This window comes from Typopeltis vanoorti, chromosome 6, assembly GCF_054136105.1.
Source record: "Typopeltis vanoorti isolate ZY-2024b chromosome 6, IOZ_Tvanoo_1.0, whole genome shotgun sequence".
In the NCBI taxonomy this organism is placed as follows: Eukaryota; Metazoa; Arthropoda; class Arachnida; order Uropygi; family Thelyphonidae; genus Typopeltis; species Typopeltis vanoorti.
The window spans coordinates 145308303-145331367 of NC_143554.1; the positions used below are offsets into that span (position 1 = coordinate 145308303).

A 23065-nucleotide genomic window follows, 5' to 3' on the forward strand; every position below is an offset into this window, starting at 1 on the left:
AAAGACATAAAAGAGACAATGGGTGGAGTCTATACCCAGACCGGATTCAACCTTTTTTGAGGTCCCCTCAGTGAGCAGCTAGACCCTAAATACCAAGGTTGAACTTGAACTTAATTGGTTGATGGACTGAGTCCTTGACTCTTTATCCCTTCATCTGGATTTTAGATTGTGGGTAATTTACCCGCTCATTGTGAGCATTGAGGCTGTATCAGCTTTCTCTTGCGATGGAGGATTTCAGTTTTTTATGTTTGAAACGATCTGAGGGCTTGTAGTCCGCTGCCTGTCGAACTAACTGATTTGGGTGATTATCCGTGATTGTGAAGAATTTCTCTGCAATGTTTGTCATGTAGGTCTTAATATCTGGAAGATTGGCTTCTTGATGTAACTGGATGTTTCTGATGAACCATGGGGCATTAAATGCCATTCTTAGGCATTTATTCTGTATTATCTGAAGTCTGTTGATGTTGCTTTTAGTCGTGTGACCCCAGTTTGGAGAGGCATAAGTTAGTTGCGGTCTGATTACCGATTTGAAAAGTAAGATTTTGTTGCTTATGCTTAGGAAGCTGTTCCTGTTCAAAAGTGGATATAGCTGTGCTATAGTCTGACTTGCCTTAGTGGTAACACTATCCATATGTGACTTGAAGTTTAGACGTCTATCAAGATGAATTCCTAGATATTTGGTAGAATTGCGCCAAGGGATGATTTTACCAAACATTTGTATGCTTGTATTCGGTTCTGCCTTACGTCTGGTGAAAAGTACTGCAGAGCTTTTGTTTGGATTAATTGCGATACGCCACTTGGTGTACCAATCCTCCAATTCATTGACTGCTCTCTGCAGCTTGATTGTGGCCAGGTGTGGACGGAGGGATCTGGCTATAATGATTGTATCGTCGGCATACAGAGCGGTGATAGCTGGGAACAGTTTGGGGAGATCTGCCATGTATATGGAGAAGAGTAGGGGAGATAGTAGAGAGCCTTGAGGTACTCCGGCCGTGATTCTCCTCTCCGTGGATCTGATACCGTTGAGTTTTATTTTAAATTTTCTGTTGTGTAGATATGATTTGATAAGTAGCACTAGTGGCAATGGAATACCAACTTCGTGTAGTTTAAAAATTAGTCCATGATGCCATACTCTATCAAATGCCTGAGTGATGTCTAGAAAAACTGCGCCAGTGTGTTGGTGCCATTCATTCCCTTGGGTTATATGTTCGATAACTCTGTAAATTTGTAGCGTTGTGGAGTGATATTTCCTAAAGCCGAATTGTTTATCTTGAATTATATGGTTGATATCTGTTGCCTCTTGAAGCCGTGTGAGAATAGCACGTTCGGCTATCTTACCTATGCATGAAAGAAGGCTGATTGGTCTGTAATTTACAGGAAACTGTATTTTTCCCAGGTTTGGGAATTAGGAAAACGTCGGCAATTTTCCATCGTTGTGGGAAATAATTTAGCCCGACCTCCTTAGCCAGAAGATGGCCTTATAGTCCTTATAAGGACTGGCTTAAAGGGGCGAAGCAAGAATGCTTTTAATCTTCCCCATTATCTGTAGAGGACAGTGTATGGATAAGGTGTTATTTTGAGCAATTAAAGCTCTGATCATGGCAGGAGGGTAACAGCAATAGCTGAGCCTCAGTTAGAACTTCATTGGCTACAGAATTGCCATCCATTACCCTCCAAGGATATTGGATTGTATGAATCAATCACCGCATCTCACGGTCGATTGATTCCATTCGCCTATAATCCGATTTCGCCAGAAATGGCCTTATCCTTATAAGGACTGGCTTAAAGGGGCGAAGCAAGAATGCTTTTCATCTTCCCCGTTATCTGTAGAGGACAGTGTAGGGATAAGGTGTTATTGAGCTATTAAAACTCTGATCATGGCAGGAGGGTAACAGCAATAGCCGAGCCTCAGTTAGAACTTCATTAGCTACAGCATTGCCATCCATTACCCTCCAAGAGTATTGGATTGAAATGGCATTAATGAACAGAGCCTTATCAACTTTACCTATATAATTTGCAAAAAGGTGTTATTAGTTTTAATAAAAATCTCTGGAGGAGATATAGATGTAAATTAGTTTTTTTACCTTGGGTAATGTATATTAGGGTTACTAAGTAATTTTATAAACTTAGTTATTTTACTCCTAAACCCAAGTAAGCAAACAGTTATGTTTGCGCCTGAACGTAGTTCAAGTCTAAATGTGGTGCAACTCATAGTAAAGGTGGGGGGAAAAAAAATATATATATATATAAATATAATGCATATGAAAATCCCAGCATCTGTAATAAAGTGACTGAGGTGAATCTGTGGGAGAAAAGAGATTGGTTATATTAAGCATACTGCCCTCTTTTGGATAGCATCTCTAGGGATGGCTTTCATGTACTGTCCCATATGTGATTACAGTAATCGAATCTTCGGCGATTTGAGGTTTAAATTATCTTAGGAGCGGAGTGAAGAGGAGAACTGCTTTTCACGGAAAAGAACGGAGGATGCAATGGATAGCGCGTGTTTGTAAAGTCTTGAGAAGTACTTTGCTTCAGCCAAGAAGATTTGATCTTGAGATTTGAATGTTTGAAAGAGAGAGATTACCCATAACGTTCACTGTAATGCAAAGCTAATATAATGTACAGTAGACCTGTAATGTCAAACTAACTGCAATGGAATCGCTGGTTAAAATAATTTAACATTGGATGTATGACATTATGTTCAGAAGATATTGTTAAACCTAAATGCATAATAAGCATCATATCTGAGATCCGTGGTCATGAGGATTTTGATGAATGTAGACCAGACTTGATGTAATACAATTTGGAGGGATGTACGTAACATTTTGGAAACGTCTTTGGATTTCCAGGAAAATTGTTGTTCTCAAAGTACATGATAACCATCATTTATTATGTGGAAGGCTAGACCAGATTTGTGTTCCATTTTCTTTTCAACATCTTTGAGATGTTAGGTACGCAGATCAGTACGGATTGACCTGTTTGTGTTATACGAAATATGCTACAGGAACAGATGGATTTTGTGGGAAAATCCATCTGTTCTTCAATCGGATTTTTAAGAGGAGGATGGAACCGTTTCGGAGAATGCTAAAATCCCGAGACTTTATTCCATGCACGAAATCTTTATTATCTGGCAAAGGTTCACTCAGCAACTACTTAAACTTGAATAGTAATCCCCCCCCCCCCACACACACACACTTCACTCTGGAACTAGAAAACTAGTTCTGTATATAGAAAACCAAAACAACACCATGCTGCATTTCGCCAACATACTACAAAAATAAATAAAAATAAGAATAAATAAATAAAACAGGGATAATTAAAACTCTTCGAAACGGGACACACATATCTATCATCACAGAAAAGAGGAATGGAGAAATTACGTTTCTCAGACTTACTATATCTCAAAACTGGTATAAGATCTACAACGGCTTTCCAAGCAAACTGTCAATAACAAGGAATACCGAGACTCCAAAGAGATAGTAACTCTTCCGAATATTCAACATCAACTGGACAAAATATCAAAGGTTCTTCGACAAAAAATTAGCCTTCACTTCTCTATTGCAAAGTCTCATGATGTTAAATCTTCAAAAAACATTACATCCTCTCATTAAAAACCGAAGGTGTACAAAATCCTCTGCTCTTGAGATATATGCTATGTAAAACAAACAAGATGATCCGCATGCATTAAAAAATACTGATCAGCACTTCCATACAGCAGTTTACCATCGGGTGCTTTGGCAACAAACAGAAATGCCCTCTATAACTACAACAATTTTGGTATCAAATTCAAAGAAGGTTCTAAAATGTTAAATACAACGAATAAACGTAATACTCCCCAAGGAATCAATTTAAATCAAGTCTGTTCTTCACTAATAATAATTCTCAGAATCACAGAAGTAAAAGGGTGCAATGTTTTCATATATTACTTCACAGAAGATCTTAACAATTTCAGATTCAATCCTCATAATATATGTTTAGTTAATTAAAAGTAACTAAACATATATATATATATATTATGAGGATTAATATGATAAATTCTTTGTGAAATTGTTCGTATAATCTTTCACTCGATCACCGGTGGTTGAATATTATCCGTCGTCTTGGATCATCATTTTCAATGCATTAGAGTGATGCATTCCTTTGATGGATTTTCACCTTTTATAAAAATTTATACGCATTTTATGTGAGGAGAAATGTAACTATTATTGCAAACGGACAGCATTTTTATCCCGTTTCGTGAGAACACCGGATCGGACAACCAGGAGGAACTTTGGAGTCGGTCTACAAGTCGGCTAGAGTACGATAAATAATATTATGACATCATTCAAAATTGTTTAGCTAATTTACACTGAAACAACTAAAAGGAAATTAGCCGAATCATTACAAAAGGAACTGTTTTTTTTTGTGTGTGTTATGTTAAGAAACGCACTATGATATCCCAATTATGAACAAGTTGCTATATAAATATGAGGTAGGCATGAATACCTACACAAGTTATGTTAGATCGGATTTGAGATGTTTATTGAGATCAATGGACTCAGAGACGTTCCAAATGTCCTATTACATTTAAAAACGTTGATAAGAACTTCGATTCAATTTTGATATGAGCAGAATGCGCCATCTTCGTGAGGAATCAACTTTAGGCCTGGAACTATAACATACTTATCCAAGGAAGAAGAGGCAAAAACAAAATACTGATGAATGTAGGGGAGCATCCTTACAGAGTAAAAAATTAACTTTATCGGAAGTAGTTGAATTTCAGTGAATATCCGGAATTTCTGGAAAAAATGCCTGAGTAATAAAATGATCATCTCAGGATTTCAATTCACTGGTGTCCAAAAGCAAAGGATGAAGATTGTTTCTTAAGATTACAGCCGAAAATTCAGACGAAACAGCTTGTGGTAATTTGTATAACTGATGATTTCGAGTGGAGAGCGACTACACATTCAAATTTTAGAATCGAACGTAAAGGGGTCACGTGGTAGCACTCATTAATCAGGATAAAAGGCAAAACGCTGCGCTAAGCGAATTGTGATTGAATGAAGCTCTTGTCGTGAAGGAATAAAGTTGCAAACTTGGTTCTCTTGTAATATATTTAAGACATCATCTAGATGGTTTCACGCAGGAAAGAATTATTGGAAAGCTTGAAGAAGGCTACAGAATTACTGATATTACCAGAGAGATTGGAATCTTATTAGCATTGCATCCAGACTCTGGGCAGCATTTCAAACCAATGGAATGTGTTCCAGACGTTTGCTAAGAGGTCGCCTTCCCTCTACCTCGGAGCACGAAAACAGATTTTTGTTTATAACAGCAAAACGTAATGGACGCACCACAACGGGTCATTTTGCAAGTCAGCTCCATTCAAGCATAGGCAAGCAGATATCTCGATACACTGTGGCAAGACGTTTGCAACAAGTAGGTCTATATGCTCGAAGGCCTGTAGTCAGCGTCCCTTTATTCACAGTTCAACGTAGAACACGCTGTCAGAGGTGTTGTTGTATCCATAAAAATTGGACAAGACGCCAATGGGCTAATGTAGCTCTGGTGCGAAAGTAGTACTGCTTACCATCGGGAGAATGTCCTTGAAAGGGATAGATACGGCGGTGCTGGGTCATGGTGTGTGTGTGTTGGGGGGGGAAGCATTATGCTTAATGGACGCACCGAGCTATAAGTAGAGGAAAAAAAGGGACTGTGCCTGGTTAAAGATATGGCAGCGAAGTTCATCTACGTCATGTTCGACTGTTCCATGGTGCTGTAGGCTAAGAATTCATTTTTATGGATGACAATGCCACACCACATCGTACACGAGCAGTGGAGATACTTCTGGAGATCGAAGATATTAATCGAATCGAGTAGCCAGCACTAGCACGCTTCCCAGATCTCAATCCCTTAGAACACGTTTGGGACAATCGGGAGACTCATTGCTGCTCGAAATTCCGTCTTTAGAAAACAAACGAGGTCTTATCCTTACTCTGAAGGAGGAGTGAGCCAGTTTGCCTCAAGAACTCCAGAATCACTTGATGATAAAGTATGGTACGACGTTTTAAGAGCTACATCGCATTTCGGGGTGGAAATGTTTCATAGTGAAATGTCGCTCCGGAGAGTTTTATGTAAGCACCGTACATTAATTCCTTAACTGTGTCCTTAGGAAATTTGTAAAAATGTATTGCAATTTAATTTTTATGAAATTTCTCTCACATTTTAAGTAATATCATTTATTAGTAAGCTGGCAATAAATTTATGTCCATATTTGGCTGTAGTCGTTTGTTTTTTTAAATGTTTCGTATACTGGTAATAATAGATCGTCGTTAGCTTTCGGACACCAGTGTAGTAACACAGCAAAAGAAATGATTATGATAAACTGAATATATACAGTGAACATACAATGGATATCATGAATGTTCTAACGTGGTTTAAGAGTGGGATAAGATTTTCTCTTTTCCCACTTAATACAGAAATAATATAAGAATGAATAAGAACTTGATTCAAATAGTTCAAAAGTTGTCTGACAAATAGAAAAAACGAAATCTAAGATAAAGTGATACATTTAGAAAGCACAGTATATAACAGTGAAACCAAGAGTGAATTCATGTTAGCAAAGTTTATTTTTAACATTTATAAAGACTTCGGTAGCATGAAGTTACCTGCCTCTCTGACCTGTTTTGCAAACGATCCAATGCTGACACATTAGATCAATTCCATTGTATAACTGAATCTGACCTATTGATAATTTAATAATAGCTTACTATAAACATATATTTTAACAAAGCGAATACAAGGGTTATATATATATATATATCGAATTAGACAAAACAAATGTTGCCAACTTACATTGGATATTGCCAACTAAAATGTATTACTAAACGTACAACTGCCCAGCTATGAAGAGATTTAAATCTAATACATTTAGGTGAGTTTTTGATACAAACGTGAATGAAAAACTCATGCAAGTGAGATATGTACATTATTTATCTCATTCTTTTTATTTACTAACAGATTTTTTTGTTAAATCCTGTAGAGATTTTATTATTTCAGTCTGTCCAATATTTAAAAATGGAATACGTAATTAATTATTTATTTTATAAATAAATAACGTCCGTTCACTAATTATTAATAATTTGCAATTTAACAATTAGATTTAGACTGTACGATTTTTTGCAGTTGTGATGAGCTTAGTATAGGTTGAGAGTGATGCTGAATTTTGGCTTTGAGTTATTTGCGATATGTTGAATGTGTTTTATACTGGACCGTGTTGGTATATGGAAAAGCCATGGCATAGAGGATGGATGTTTCGGGTGCAATAGGAAATTAAAGGGTCTATTCCAGTAAGAATTATTTGTTATTTGGTTTGAGAGAATCATTGAAGAAGATGTGAGATAGACTCAGTGAAGGATGATCCATAATGAAGGACATTCGCAGTTCTCAAATGATTCAAGTGAAGTAATCAGATGCATTTCAAAACTAAACAAAATATTAACTCACGTGATTCAGAATGACATAAATCATTAATGATAACCTTACTATTTTCTTTGCTTCATGGAGTTATCACGGACATTTATACAGCAGTTTCAACGATGCACATCTGGAAATGTGAGATATTTTCAAACAACTTTCCATCTCAGTTAAATTTTCCTTCACCAAAATGCGTTTGTGAAGTGAAAACTTGTTCTATAAAGCCAGAGCCTGCTGCCCACATTGGATGCTTCAAGTGCAAAATAATTGAGTTAGTTCAGCTCGTAGTTGTTTCTCTTTTGGAGGTTCTGCTGTTGTAACTGTATACGGAACAAGATGAGAAGTGCATTCGGACCACATCATGATATAGTTACAAGGCCGATGCTGAGCTGAACGGTTATGTTCTATGTAACAAAGATACTTGCGATCAATATCTGTAGATTTCCATTGTAAGCTTACTACAACAATGAAAATAAATCCAGAAATTAACCTAATACTAAACGTGATCTCGCGTTCATCGGTGAGATGTATTTTCAAAAAGAACTGCAGTTTTTATCGGATGTAATTGATGTACCTGAAGCCTAACCTGATATTCCTTTTATACATGTTATGTAGACATGTGTGGAAATTTTTGAAAGGGATATTCCTTTCAGTCAGTATATGTGTTTCGTGTATTCTGTCTATGTTTTACCCAATCTGGAAAAACTTAGGTAACAATCTTAATAATTATTATAATTATTATTCCCCCTTATCCTTTTCTCTCCTCAATCGAATGGTTCGTGGGGTAGCATTGCTCCTCACCAACGCTATGCAATAATCAGAGAACAAGCCGGTTTCTTTCTTTCTTCCTTATTCGGCAAGTGTCTGATGCCTGTAGATATATGTATTCATGGGGACTGGTTTGCTGGATGAAACGCCCGAGTTTTGGGGAGTCAAAACCCTGCCATCTCCATATCAGATCAGCATCATGCAGCATCATTCTTGGCATCATGTAAGAGATTTGAACTCAGTGTTTCTAATTGAAGGGCTTCGTTTATATCAATCGAAATAAGGAAGCTCTATTATTATCAATAGTAAAAGTGACTTCCGAACACACACCAGTTACACGGATGAATTTCACTCCGATTTGGTATTTGAATCCCTTACAAAAACCGTGTCAGTTTTCAGATCACCTATATTCAGGGCTACAAAGGGGAAAAGTGTCGACATTTTATATTGTGAATAACTCTCTGGTTTTGTGGAATACGCCCAAACGTCTGAATTTGTAAAAGGCACATTTGTCGTCACAAATACGACGAATTATGTTCAGTTTTAGTTCCAACAGGACCATTTTTATTCGAAAATTTTGGTAAACAGATGTCGAAATTATATCGATAATTCTGCTCTAGATGGATGAAATTGATCAAATTTGATTTCGATCTGATTATTGTTGTTGTCGTTCTGCTTTTCCTTGGTGAGGTTACCATGGTGACCAGGATTCAAGAGAGGTGGGCTTGGTTCCCAGTTGAAAAGTAGGCATGTTTATTGCATTTCATTCTAATGAAGTCTACCTTGGAATCATTGATACATTTTTACACATGTTTTGGCTTCTGTAAACTGGATAAGGAATTGGAGGTTTTAATTTAGGCCATTGGACAGCCGTATTTTTGTCCATGAAGTGCAGATGCACATTGTTTTGAGAACCAGGGTTTGGATACAGCTTGCAGATTTGCAGTGGAGTGAGGAATGAAGGTTTTTCTCATTTCAGTGAGGATGTTTCGCTTACTAGTTCAGCATAGATGTTTTAAATAAATGTTTAGAGCGAAAGCAGTAATCTGATCATGGAAAAGCAGCATAAAAATTCTGGAGGTCATCCCAGTTGGCAAAATTATAGTACCATAGGGTATGAGGCTGAGATTTGCTGGGAGGAGGCTGAACTGTAGAGTAGGAGACTTGAATAGGGAAAATTGGAAAATACAGACAGTCTTTCTACAAGCGGTGGGAGCAGTTAGAGCACTAATTTTATACTAGTCATACATTTTAGTTAGCTCAATCTGTATTTACGAAACCCTTTGCTTGGAAAGACCTGGATTCGAATCCCCATCTAGAACGCAGAACCTTTATCAGGGCTTTTCAACTAAAGGTATGAGGTCAGGTTAGGTTAGCCTGTCTCATTTGGAGGTGAACGTTTCACCTCCCGGAAATTCGAGTTTTTCATCCCGCAGTCTGGGAAACCGGCCAATAGAACATACACAGTTTACATACAAAGAATACTTATAAGCACAGGGCTAACCAATTATAGTCACGAAATCCAAAGTTACTTGGAAGATTGTGGACACTTAATGTCTCTTAGACGATGATGATACATTGACGATGATGATACATTTTAGTGTTTTCGATAATATGTATTATATTCAAAATACATTTTGAAGGAAGTACATAGCGGTTCAGTTTTAAGATGAAGAAACTAATTTTCACTCCCTGTGTGAGACCATATCTATATTTAGAGCCCTAAAATAGCTTGAAATTGTTCTGCGTTTAGTTTCTAAAAGAGAAGTAATCGAATTAGCCTCTACATAATCCAGTTTTAAATAAAATTGGAATAAGTGGGGGATAATGAAACACTAACATACGATAGCCTTAGTAGATGGAATTCACAAAAAATCATGGAAATCATCTGCATGGGAAGCATTTAAATAATACTTAAATGATTCGATATCAGAATGTGTCCCGAGAGTTCAACGAATAAATAGGATAGGAGTCAAATGATGTGTAATCTTACTAAACAAAAGATTCCTAAGAAAAGGACGATGTGGAAGAAATATCGTTTGCATAAAGATGACGTCCGTTATGAACATTATAAGCAGCAGGCTAGAATAGTTAAAATTGTTGTACGGAAAGTAAAGTCTGAGTATGTAAAGAAACTGGCTCTGCGTGCTAAAGACAACCCACAAGAATTCTATCGATATGCTGCAAGTAAAAGAAAGAATGAATATGATTCTTCTAAATCTGGATGACGTGAGGGTTACAGATGCAGAAGAGGTTGTTCAGTTAATGAGTGTCCATTTTGTTAAAAGCTATCAACCTGGTGAACGCAACATTGAGCTCACTGTTACCTCTTCACAAGATGAAGAAATGCAGGTGTGTGAGGCCGAGGTATTGGAGCTGTTGCACAAATTGAATAAGATTTCATCAATCGAGACTGATGGGATATTAGCACGTGTGCTAAAAGAGTGTTCAGCTGAACTGGCGATTCCTTTGACCAGGCTTTAATATGAGTTCCAGAACAGGGAAGATTCCGTAGAAATGGAAGGCATGTATGATGTTCAATTGCACAGTGTGGTGCAAAGACAGATGTATCCAACTATCGACCAATTAGTATCGCGAGAATGGTGGTGATGGTTTTGGAAAAATTGGTCAGGGCTCGCATTCAGAAATGGGTTGACAGTGAATCTCTACTTTGCAATGAACAACATGGGTTTAGTAAGGGAAAGTCATGTTTTAGCAACCTGCTCACATTCTATAAAAAATGTTACCTTTGAAATAGACAAGGGGAATGGATACACCATGATACATTAGGATTTTGCTAAGGCTTTTGAGAGAATATAGCATGGTAGACTGTTGCATAAATTGGAGAAGATGGGTTTGGGTTATCCAATATTAGCATGGATAAGAGGATTGCTGACGGACAGATATCAAAAAGTGGTATACTGGGGATCTGAGTCTGCAAGGTTTAAGGTAACAAGTGGTGTGCCACAAGGATCAGTGCTAGGTCCACTGTTATTCAATCTGTACATTAATGATATTGGAAAGAATTTGACAACGACATACAGTTATTTGCTGATGATGCAAAGATAAGTAGGGTAATCAGAAATGTTGCTGATATGCAGTACTTGCAGAATTATTTGAATTGGTTAGATTGTGTGCATGGGAAAATGGGTGTCAGTTCAATGTTAGTAAATGTAAAGTCATTCACTTCGGCATTATTAGATATCCAATGTCGTATTATATTGGTGGGATTAAGCTAGAAGAAACTGATGAGGCTAGGGATCTTGGAGTGTTAATAGTTGGGAAGTTGAAGTTAAGGAACATGTAGTAAAGACTACAAATACTGTAAAACTCAAACGATAATTGCAATGCTGAAACGAACGTTCACATGTAAAGATAAGAATGTTATTTTGTCTCTTTACAAGGCCTTGATAAGACCTCATTTGGACTATTGTGCGCAGGTCTGGTCTCCTGGTTTTCGTTGTGATTCTGATATATTGGAAAGAGTACAAAAAAAGTGTTACAATTGATATCAGGATTGTGGAATATTGATTATGAAGACAGATTGAGAATTCGTAGACTGCAGACACTAGCAAACAGGAGAAAGAGGGGTGTCTGAAATGATCATAGACGATTTCAATTTATGGAATTTTTCAATTTAGGGAGGGTGGGGAAAGGTGGAGAGAGGGCATAATTGGAAGCTGAGAATGAAGGCTGCCAAGAAAGGTGTGAGGGATAGATTTTTCTCTCAGAGAGTGGTGTGTGATTGAAATGGATTCCCTTTGGATGCTGTGAGGACAAGTAGTGTGAATGAATTCAAGACTTCCTGGAGGTCTCTCTTAATAATAATAATAATAATAATCGCCACTCTTCCTTCCCACGTAATCACATTCATTTTCCACCAAATCAAATCAAGAATGATTTCAGTATGATGCTATCGTGACTAAATATGTATATATACAGTATAAATATACAGTGCTTGGAAAGTGGTCAACAGACACCACAGTGTAGAACACACAGAGATGACGGCCACGTTAATGAGATGCAGGCCTCCTTTCGCTGCGATGACTGCAGCAATCATACGGGGAATACTTTCCCTAAAAGTACGATAGCAATCAATGAGAATTTTGGGCCATTATTCCTGTAGACATGTAAGGAGGTCCTATGCTGTTGTCGGTGGTCGTTTTATTGACCCCACCCAACGTTCCGATTCATTCCACAGATGTTCAGTAGCTTTGAGATCAGTGTTCTGTGGAGCCACAAGCAAGTGTGGTGATATAAATGTCCCCAAACCACGCAGTTACAGCAGCAGCAACCTTAGGACACGGTGCATTGTCTTGCTGAAAAAGACAATGACTACAAACGCCACAAAGTAGGAAGCGTTGTCCAGAATGTTCAGATACCTCCAATATTCCTGGCATCACAAACAGAGGTTCAATGCTAAACCAGGAAAAACAGGACAATACCATCACATTGCCACCTCGGAATTTCATAGTTGGAGTTATGCGCTCTGGTAAGTGAATTGACTGGGCATCAGCCACACCCACACTCGTCCATCTGCTCGGCAGAGGGTGTGGCGTGAATCATCGCTCCTTAACACAACTTTCCAAGCTTCCACGTCCACACTGTACATGCTCTTCACACCAAAGAAGACGACGCTACATGTTGATTATGGTAATGTGGGCTTGCATATTGCTTCCTACCATGGAAATCCATGTTGTGAGCCTCAGTTCTGAATGTTGTTTTGTAGATTCGTGTTCCAGTCGATGCGCGGAACTCCGTATGGAAATTTATATATTATCCTTCGCAGTACAGTACAGTTACTTTCGGTGAGTGTGGTGGGTCGTCCACTGCGGACAACACCTGCAGTTGAATCCTTGTGTTTCCATCTCAGTATGATATCACTGATTGTTGTCCTGGGATGCCCCAATTTGTCAACAATTTGAGGAACAGATAGGTCTGCAACATGGCATCGTATCACAACCTCTCTTCGAAACTTTGCTAGTTTCCTTTTAGCCCCTGGACTCGGTTGCATTGACTTGGGAGCATCATATGCTCTTCCTACCTTCTTTGATATGCACAAAATCAATTGGAATAGAAATAGTATGATTTATTTATCAATTAGATGAGAAATCAGTGCATTATTTATGTGAAACCAAATAACAGAGATATTATTAGACTCCAGTAAACCACTCTTCACATGTTTTATTCATTTAACTAAAGAATTTGAAATTCAGTTTAATGATATACGAACATTGCAATTAAGAAAAATACTAACATACTTGTAAATTTAAAAACTAATCAAGAATATGCACACTGTGCCATTAAGTAATGAGACAACAATTATTATATCAAAACAGAGAACTATATTTGGAATTGTCAATTACACAGGTGCAAAATAATCTCCCTCCATTTCCAATTTATTTCTATCGTAGAGGTGTTCGAAGGCAGTAGAAGCAGTGGCGGATTAAGGATAGTTGGGGCCCCTAGGCAAATTATATTTGGTTTCCCCCCTCAAAAAAAAAAAAAAAAAAAAATTAAAAGTTGGCAAATAAATTAAATTTTGTACTCTTGAATTTTTTGAACTGCTGGAATTTTCTGCCTGCTAAAGGGTTAAAGGATGATAACTAATAAAACTTTTTAGTTTAATGAATAATTTTTTATGTCGATTTTACAAATTTCCTTTGCGAATTTTAGAATTCGCGAATTTATTGATTATGTCTTCAAAGTTTATTTTTTTGGCAAACTCGTGTTCAATGGAAATTAGGGATAAGCATTTAATCGCTCTTGGCTCATTACAGCCCTCTTTTGATTTTTTATTAATGCTCTTAGAAAAAGATCGCTCACCTTCACACACTCTTCACGCCAATGTCAAATATACTCAAAATGGATGCTCACGTTTGGATAGCATTTCATGGACAAAATTTTCTTAAACGTGTCTATGATATTTCCTTCATTTTCGCCCTTTTCCTCGATGCGAAGCTCGACATGTTGATGAAATTGAATCATTTCATTTTCTAAAAGCTCTTCGAGTTCGTTTGAATATTTTGTGACAAGTTGTTTAGCTGCCTGTTGTTTCTGTTGTAAATTAAAATCGGAATATTCAAAGAGAAACGAAAAGTTTGAATGAAGTTTTTCGTAGGCAACAGAGCATTTCGCCATTTCTGTGATTAGACTGTCGTATATAACTAAATATGCTTCAATTTTGAACCGATCCTTTGCCGAAAAATTATCATGGTATGTGGAATGCGCTGTTCAAAATACAAATTACGAAGCTTGTCAACTAGCGCCAACATTGGTATTGCGGCATTATTTAAAGCATAGATGGTGCGCGCTGTTCAAAATACGTATTAAAACGAAATAATTGTTTTGAAAAAATTTTTCATTAAAATAATCAAGATTTTTATGATGTTTACTGAAAACATTAATCAATTGTAGGAAAATGTCTTGGCTTGGGGGCCTCTAAAGCCTGTGGCCCCTAGACACGTGCCTCATTGCTTTTATGGGTAATCCGCCACTGGGTGGAAATCCTGAACGGAAAACCCCTTAAGTCTCTGGGTTACACTGAATTGGATGTCCTTAATTTCGCTGAAGCGCTCCCCTCTCAAAGCACACTTCATCTTTGGGAAGAGAAAAGGTCTGTGGGAACCAAATCTGGCGATTGGGGGAGGCGGTGTTCAATATGACACATTCGACTTCGAAAAACCAGAAACTGCTTCACAGGCAGCACACACACTGCGAGAGCGCGTTATGAAACAGTTATTTCCTGACACGTCGCATGCGGGCATAAATACGTTCCATTGCTCCTAAATAATGCTTACCGTTCACTGTGGTACCCTCAGGAACAAATTCGCGGTGGATAACTCCAGCGGCGTTGATTAAATAATTGTCTCTACACGTGATTTTTGCAACCTGACTTTCTTCTGCAGGGTAAAAGACGTTCCACGCCATTCTATGCTTTGGTTTCATTTCCGGATCAACCAGAAAACATCAACTTTCATCTCCTCTGACAATTCTTTCCAAACACATCACAATCTTGATCAACTGCATGGATGAAATTTTGACAATATGTAACCCGGTGCTGCTCTCTGTTCGTGTGTCAATAAGTGCGGCAAAAACTTCAAACAAACCACCCTCTTGTGCAAATCTCTTTTTAAGATTAATCTGGCTGTTTCCTTATAGACACCAAGCTGTTCAGCAAGAGCCTAGTGGTTATTCGCCTGTCATGGGCAACAGTATCCCTAGCTTTCACCACATTTTTATTTATCCATGAAGAAATTGGCCGTCCACAGCGGAGTTCATCCTCCTGGGACTCCCTCCCATCTTTAAACGTTGAAAACCAGCGGAACACCTGTGCACGGCTCAGACACTCATGGTCGTAAATTTTATTAGGTCATGGTACACTTCTGTAGCTGTTTTTCCTAGTTTACAGTAAAATTTTATCAGAGCTCTTTACTCTATTACGCAACTTCTGACACGCTTCACTCACACACTCTTACTTCAACGGTTGCCAAACGAAAACTACTGCATCACCCAACGCGATAGTTGCACCTGCGTTACAACACACAATAACAGTCAAAACTATAAATACGTTTGTTACCTTTATTCAAGGGTTGTCCTGTAAAAAAATCAACGTCATTACTTAACGGGCACACTGTATATACGCATATAACCGTTCTGTAATTAATGTAGAACAAGGACAGATTGAAGAAGTTAAATTACAATGAAATTATAAAAGGTGATTCAGTAAGTCCCACTTTATTTATCTTAGTGATGGATGAAATAAATCTCCGTAGGTCTGTCGTATTGACAATGCCTATTGGTTAGAATGAACTGGGTTTGAATCCTGCTTAGGACGTGAAGAACGTTCATCAGGGCTTATCCTAAGGAAGGTGAGTTAGCTCATCTTTGCCACCCGTTCAGAACACTATATATATAAAGAATTCTCAGAAAGAATAGTTTTTTTTCCTCAACACACTTCCGGTTGATAGCTAACCTGTACAGTAAGCAACAAGCCATGGTAAGAACAGGTGTTGGATTAATCGAATGGTTTAAAGTTGGAAAGGGAGTTATGCAAAGGATGCCTTTCTCTTCACTTGTTTAGAATCCATTCTGAGGACATTATGCGTGTGGCATTGGATCAGCTCAAGACAGGAATTAGGATAGGTCGTAAGTTGATCAGTAATCGGAAGTATGCTGCTGATACAGTTCTCCTTTGTAATGTCAAGGAAGAAAGACAAATTCTTGACAAAGTTAATGAGATCAGTTGATGAAGTCAGCAAGTCCAAGTAACTGAGATCCATTATGAATGTTAAGAGGTGATTTTCAGAAGAGGTCAGAAGAAGACTAGGAATGGATAAAACAATAGTCAGAGGCATGTCTGGAATCTGGAAGGATGGATCTATCTCCAAAGAAAGGAAGTTGAGGATTTTCCATGCAGCTGTTTTTCCAACAGCGAAGTGTGAATGGGAGACTTGGAACTTAAAGAAATCTGATAGGAAAAGGATAGCGGCTTTTGAGATGTGGTCTTACAGAAGGCGGTTGAGGATTTCATGGACAAATGGACGGGTGATAGAAAGGATCAATAGAACTTTAAGGTTCCTTAACGCTATTGACAGAAGAAAGTTGAAATACTTCGGACTCATTGAAAGGATGGAAAGAGGAATTTTCAGAACTGAAATAGTAGGTAAAGCTCCTGGAAAAAGAGAAAGGGGTAGACCGTCAATGAGATGGATGGAGAAAGAGAGAGAGAGAGAGAGAGAGAGTGTCTGTGTATGGAGTGACTGATCTTCAGAGTTGAAGCCTTCAGAAAAGCATACAACAGGACCACCAGCTGGTGAGGAATGGTGTGGCATATCACTGAGTATCTGAGTGATGCGTGACCATACGGCATCTGTTGATGTCCAATGAACAAATGGTGGATGAGATAAACTCTTTCATTTGTTATGTCTATTTTAAAAATCATTAACAAGGAAGACCTCAAGTACCTAAAGCAATTAAATAATTTTTGTAGTTTGAATATTTTCATGCACAAACAGAACTATTAATTTATTTTTATTAAAAATCAAAAGCAGTAAAGCTCCTGAATTCCACAAGTTTATCGAATTTGGTGAATATATATTCAAGAATGTATAAATAATTGTAACTAAAAGCAAATCTTAAGCCATATCAACGTCATTATAGTACGAGACTACAATAGCTGCGTTGTTATATCAAGTCTGATGGACTTTAATCGATACAGCGTTATATCCACGGATACGGTCACAGGATTAATACCCGAGAATGGCTGATTTTGTAGTGATATCACCTACCAAAGATATAGGTGTTTCTTTCTTATCAGTTCTGTTATGCAGTGTTTCAATCTTAAAAGTTACTTTATTCTGTGACTAAAAATTTAAATGGTTAACTTACTAAAATATTTTGCTTTATTCACGCGATGTTTGATTCATTAAAAAGGTTTGTTAGTAGTTTCGGGTAAGCTGATTTTCATTAGTAATTCAGTGTGTTAAAACTATTTGAGAATGTCTCGTATACGTTACAGGTGTTTAAGTATTTTTAAGTAAAACTCCTTTATCGTTATAGAAGCACAGTATAAATACATTATGGAAGCAGTTACACGAAGAACTGTTGTTAAGAATAGGATTATAAATTAGTTGCGCAAATACGTTTTCATGGAAATTAGCATAATATAATATGATATACTGTACAACATAGTTTTATGATGTCAGAAAAGAATTGTTACAGAAGTTGAAGTGTTGTGATTATTATTGAAGGGGTGGGCCTTCTAACCATCATCTTGAGTTCAATGATAACTTGTTCTTGGTCATACATAAAGATCTTTCTTTTAGTTTTGAGAATTTTAATAGCATTGTTTTGAATTTTAGTCATAATTTATTAAAGCTAACTATCTTTTCTTATCGTTTATTTTCCTCTACAGCCGGAGTTCGACTGCTACACCAGAAACTTCCAGCGAATCTCAGAAGACAGAAAAAACAACTGTTGAATCAAAACGGTGAGTATAATAAAACATAATGTTTCCAGAAAGGTAAGAAAAAGAAAAGTAAATAATCTTCTTTAGTACCAAAATGCATGCCTAATTGTCGAGAATGAAAATTCATATTTACTTCCACATTTGGTAGAATCTGAAGGTTGATATATATGTTGATACTAAGAAAAACAATAACAAAATAAAACCTGTTATTGATTTTTTTTATAATTCTTATTTAATGTCGTAGGTATTTATTTTAGATTTAATATTAGATTAGTTTTATATTTATTATTTTAGTGTTTTTAAGTTCCTCAGTCTGCGGAGATACTGAGCTGAGCCTGTGTAGTTCAGTAAAAGTGGTGTTTGCACTCCACGACGCTTGACTGCACGAAGAAAGACTCGGGTCCAAATCTAGTCGCCGACTAGAAGACATTTTCTAAGCTTTTTTTCGACCGGTTCCCGGGTTAATCGATCTTTTGTCACGGGCAAGCGGGCTTTTTCTCCGGGAAACGAGGGTTTTTCGTCCAGTAAACTTAAGAAAATCGGCCGTCTAATGCCACACTACTTTCGGACATTAAAACATTGTGTTAGGGTTATGGACCATGAAATGGCGGCATTTATTAGCCGCCTTATTAAATGCATACCGATTAATTAGTGATAGCCTTGGGCAAGCTACTTCTGATTGGCTACCAGTGAAGATTGAAAGGCCCACTAAGTCCCCAAAAGTTAGATAGGGCTAAAACGGCCTCGCCTACTCCCTATACTGGAACAAAAAGGCGTTAGCAATTTTTTTTTTTTTTTTTAGCTGAAGTTCCTCAGTCAGCAGCAATAAACATGAATGGATAACCCGACCGTCCAAATAAATTAGTATGTTTTCCACATTTCGTAGGTAAATTCAAATTTTCGTCTTAAATGAACGAAAGTTATTTGAGAATATAGAATTCACAGCACTTTTATAGAAAACTATCTCGTATGAATTAGAAAAAAAAAGAGCCAAGTTTAGTAGCGACTAATTTACTGACTTTTTTTGCTACTGTTATGGTATTGCTCAATCTTAGGAGGAGTCGATTGCTTGATTGATTCAGATGAAATCAGTGCTCAGTCAAGATAGACTATAAAGCAATACATGATTTCTGGGAAAGCCTAACATATACATTATGAAAAGTATATGTTAGGCTGTATCGTTTTAAACTCCACAGAATACATAGAAAAGACGAAATCACTCCTAGTAGACACAAACACCTATGGAAAGTTAGAATAAGATTCCATGGGATATTTCCGTAATAAAACCAATAATTTAATCAAAATATGCTGAATTGTTCCAAAGAAACAAAAACGGCTTGTAATCTAGTCATTGTACCTCTAGAATATATGAACCTCTTATATTGCATAAACAAAACTTGCCATTGAGACTAATTATTGATGGAAGATTCTCCACAATTTCTTTATTATCTAAACATATGGAAAAGCTACTCAAACCTTACATTAGAGAAACATCCTCTTATGCTAATAATGCAATACACTTCATAGAAAATATCAAGGGTATCACATTGGCTCCTATTGATATAATTGCAAGCCTGGACACGAATGTTTTCCAAAAATGAAAGCAATGGAGAATTACATTTTTGTTGACGTGTTTTATATTTAGCATACTGATATGCAACTAATACTGAATACATTTGTTTTGCTTTCATTTTAAGAAAGATTATGATGTTAATAGCAAATACTTTCAAGTTAGTACAGGCATTTGAGGGGTTTATTATCTGGAATTGTTTATGTTTTTTTTTTTTTTTACATTGTTTAATGATTTGCATTAGTTTGACTTGGGAATATTAGTTGATTTCGTTAATACGACACGGTGTACTAACTATTGATTGAAAAATTTTCTTTAAACTGACGTGATCTTTTCTCCAATCATTGAGAAAATTCTCCTTTGATTAAATTAATTTTATTTTGACTTAATTTTAAAATTAAGTTATAAGATTCCCAACTCTGTCTTGGAATATTTTAGATTTTCTCTTCTGATGTTGATATGTAATAATAATTCAAGAAGGGCTATAAATGGTGGTAAGATCGAGTTAACAGGAGCGCTTATATATAATTATCAACATATTTTCAGTGATTTTGACATTCCGTTCTCATTCCATCTTTTCTTTTGGTCGTCCCTGATTTCTATGTCCTCCAACTGGTAGGTATCGTAGTATCTTTTTTGAGTAGTCTTGGACTGTCCATTCTATCAAAATGTTCAATCCACTTCTTATGGTATTCGTATATTTCGTCCTCAGTCTATTTTTAGTATCTTACATATTTCTGTTTCTTTTTTCAGTCCCAGAGAATATTCCCTCTTGTGCTTTTTAAGAATTTCATTTCTCCAATTTCTATTCTTTTTTTCTTCTTCTGTAGTTTTAATGGTTCATCATTCACTTCCGGAGAGAAGGTCTTGGCATAATTTTATAAACTCTTATTCTTTTATGCTTTTGAATTTCTTCTTTTGTATATGATACAGCAAATTAAAGGTATTTCAAACAGTTTGTTCTAAAATTTTACTTTCAGTCATGATATTACCTCTGACTGTAGATGATCGTTTAATAGCCATGGGTTTTTGTTTTGTCTGTTGATATTTGCATTCCAAATTATTTAGCGATGTGGTTACAGGAATATGCAGATATCTGGAGTTCATCTTCATTTCTTTCTATGAATATTTTGCCTTACAAACAAAAGAATATTAAACATTGTTTCGTGAATTTCAGTTTAAATGCGGTTGTATATTTATTTCCCCATTTCTTTGCTATTTCATCAATATAAATATTTAAAAAAGTGGCAACTTGACGGAATCCTGCATTTATTGAATTCCATTCTGTAAATTGATTCTTACAGCTATTTGGATGGTTGTTTTTAATGCATGCTATTATTACTGCAAGCAGCTGATTTGGAATGTTTGAATTATTGAGTATCGTCCAGTGTATGTTCCTTGAGACTCTGTCAAAGGCTTTCTGGCCATCTACAGTACAAATTCTATGTATATTTCTATACTGAATTCATAATGTTTCTTCATTAAGGTTTTTAATGTATAACCTGGGTCAATACATGATCGTCCTTTTTGGAAGCTTCACACTTTGTTGTTCACAAAGTTTATCTTCTCCATCTGATTTAACTTTTATATAATATATATATCTCAGTATAACTTATAACCAGAATTCAGGAGTCTGATTTCTCTTTTTTCTATAGTTGCACTTATCGCCATCTTTAGATATATTTGAATGATAATGGTCTTATTCAAACTTTCCTCGGTATTTTCCTTCATGCCAGCTATTTCTAAATAATTTTAAAAACGTTTGATATACGGGATGCTTGCATATTTAATAAGTTTATTTTTATTTTTATTTATTTCATCTTCTCCATGGGATATCCCCGATTTACTTAGATGTATCGCTTGTTGGATTTCATGCAATGTTATTTCTTTCTCTACATAGTTTATCAGTTAGCAATACATCAGTTATAATTTCCTTACTATCTTGCGTACGTTTTTGTCAAAGACCAGTCAGATTTTCTCTTTGATTATTTAAAGTTTCACGTTTTATTTTACCTCATTATTCATGTTTCGTATAATTTTGTATGTATTTGGTCTATTCACTGTAAGATCCATTTTCAATTTTGCTATAAAATGGTCCAATATTTCTCATTCTTTTTCTACATGCATTTTGGTATTGGTCTTTTTTGTTTATAAACATGAAAGGATTTTGCTTCTTTATCCATTGTTTTTATACTTCTTTCTTGTGTTTTATTACTGTAAAAATTCTCATTCCAGTTTCTATTCCCCATCTCCTCTTCAATTTGCTTTTTGTTCCAAGGTATTCTGATGCACTTATTAATATAGATTTTAATTTTTTCCATTATATTTTAATATCATCATTTTCTTTTATTTGTTCTAGTTTTTCGTGTATTCTTTGCAAATAGAGAGATAAGTAATAACTTTCTTATCCGAATTCTAAAAGACTGTTGGGGATTTCTCTTTGCATTGAGTTGGTTAAATTTAAACCATCTTGGGGTATTCTCAATTTTACTTGTAAGATACAATAACCTGATATGTATTTCGCACCTCTGTATTATTATTTTTCTGTATTATTTGTAGTATTATGTTGGCTATTTCCTATTAGCTATTATATATATATAATCTATTATAATTTTATGAGTGAATTTATGGATCTTTTTTGATTGAAAAAAGTATTACTAGTTTTTCATTTCTTTTGTGTGCAGAATTCTTTACATCTGTATCCATTTCTATCGCATGTAGCTTCGACATTTATTCCAATATATGAATCGAGTGAAATGTTTACTACTCTGGCATTGCAATCTCCCATTATTAATTGATAGCCATTTGGGTTAATGTTATCTTTTATTTATTTATTTTTGTAACTCTGAATTGAAGGCATTGTCATCTTCACATCTTCCTTCTGCTGGGGAATTGCCACCAATAATAGACGTTTGTAACAAAATTACAAACGTCTAATTTTTTAGCAAGTCTTTTGTTCAGTACAGCATTCCTCTCTATCCCTCACTATTTTCATCCTCCTGTTCTTTGCCAATGCAACATCTTTAAATGAATTGCTCTGTATTTTATTATTCATTTCAGTATCTGCACTGCTGTATTATTTGTTAGTTATAACACCTGCTTTGATTGCAGTCACAAATTATTCTCACTTGCATAACTACCTTCAGCATTCATTGAGCTTGAATTCCCTTTAAGTACTCCAAGGTAGGGCTCAGTAAAAATGACACACAACAAGAATTGATTCAAAATAATTTCCTTCTCTTTCCATACTGAAATACGAATTAAAGCAATTATTCAAAATATCCTAATATAGATTTAAA

At 36.1% G+C, this 23065-nt stretch overlaps 1 protein-coding gene across 4 annotated transcripts in view; it reads left to right on the forward strand.

The window, feature by feature from the left end:
• The window catches only part of LOC150106022 (TNF receptor-associated factor 5-like), a 103791-nt gene that overhangs the window by 46734 nt on the left and 33992 nt on the right, over positions 1-23065 (forward strand). For 3 of the 4 annotated variants that reach the window (XM_090393751.1, XM_090393753.1, XM_090393752.1), the window contains exons 1-2: positions 17573-17679; positions 18143-18217. In XM_090393751.1, coding sequence (XP_090249877.1) covers positions 17642-17679; positions 18143-18217 — 113 coding nt within the window. In that variant the 5' untranslated portion in view covers positions 17573-17641. Of the gene's footprint in view, positions 1-17572; positions 17680-18142; positions 18218-23065 lie in introns of those variants that run through there. The other variant, XM_090393754.1, reaches the window with a different exon arrangement.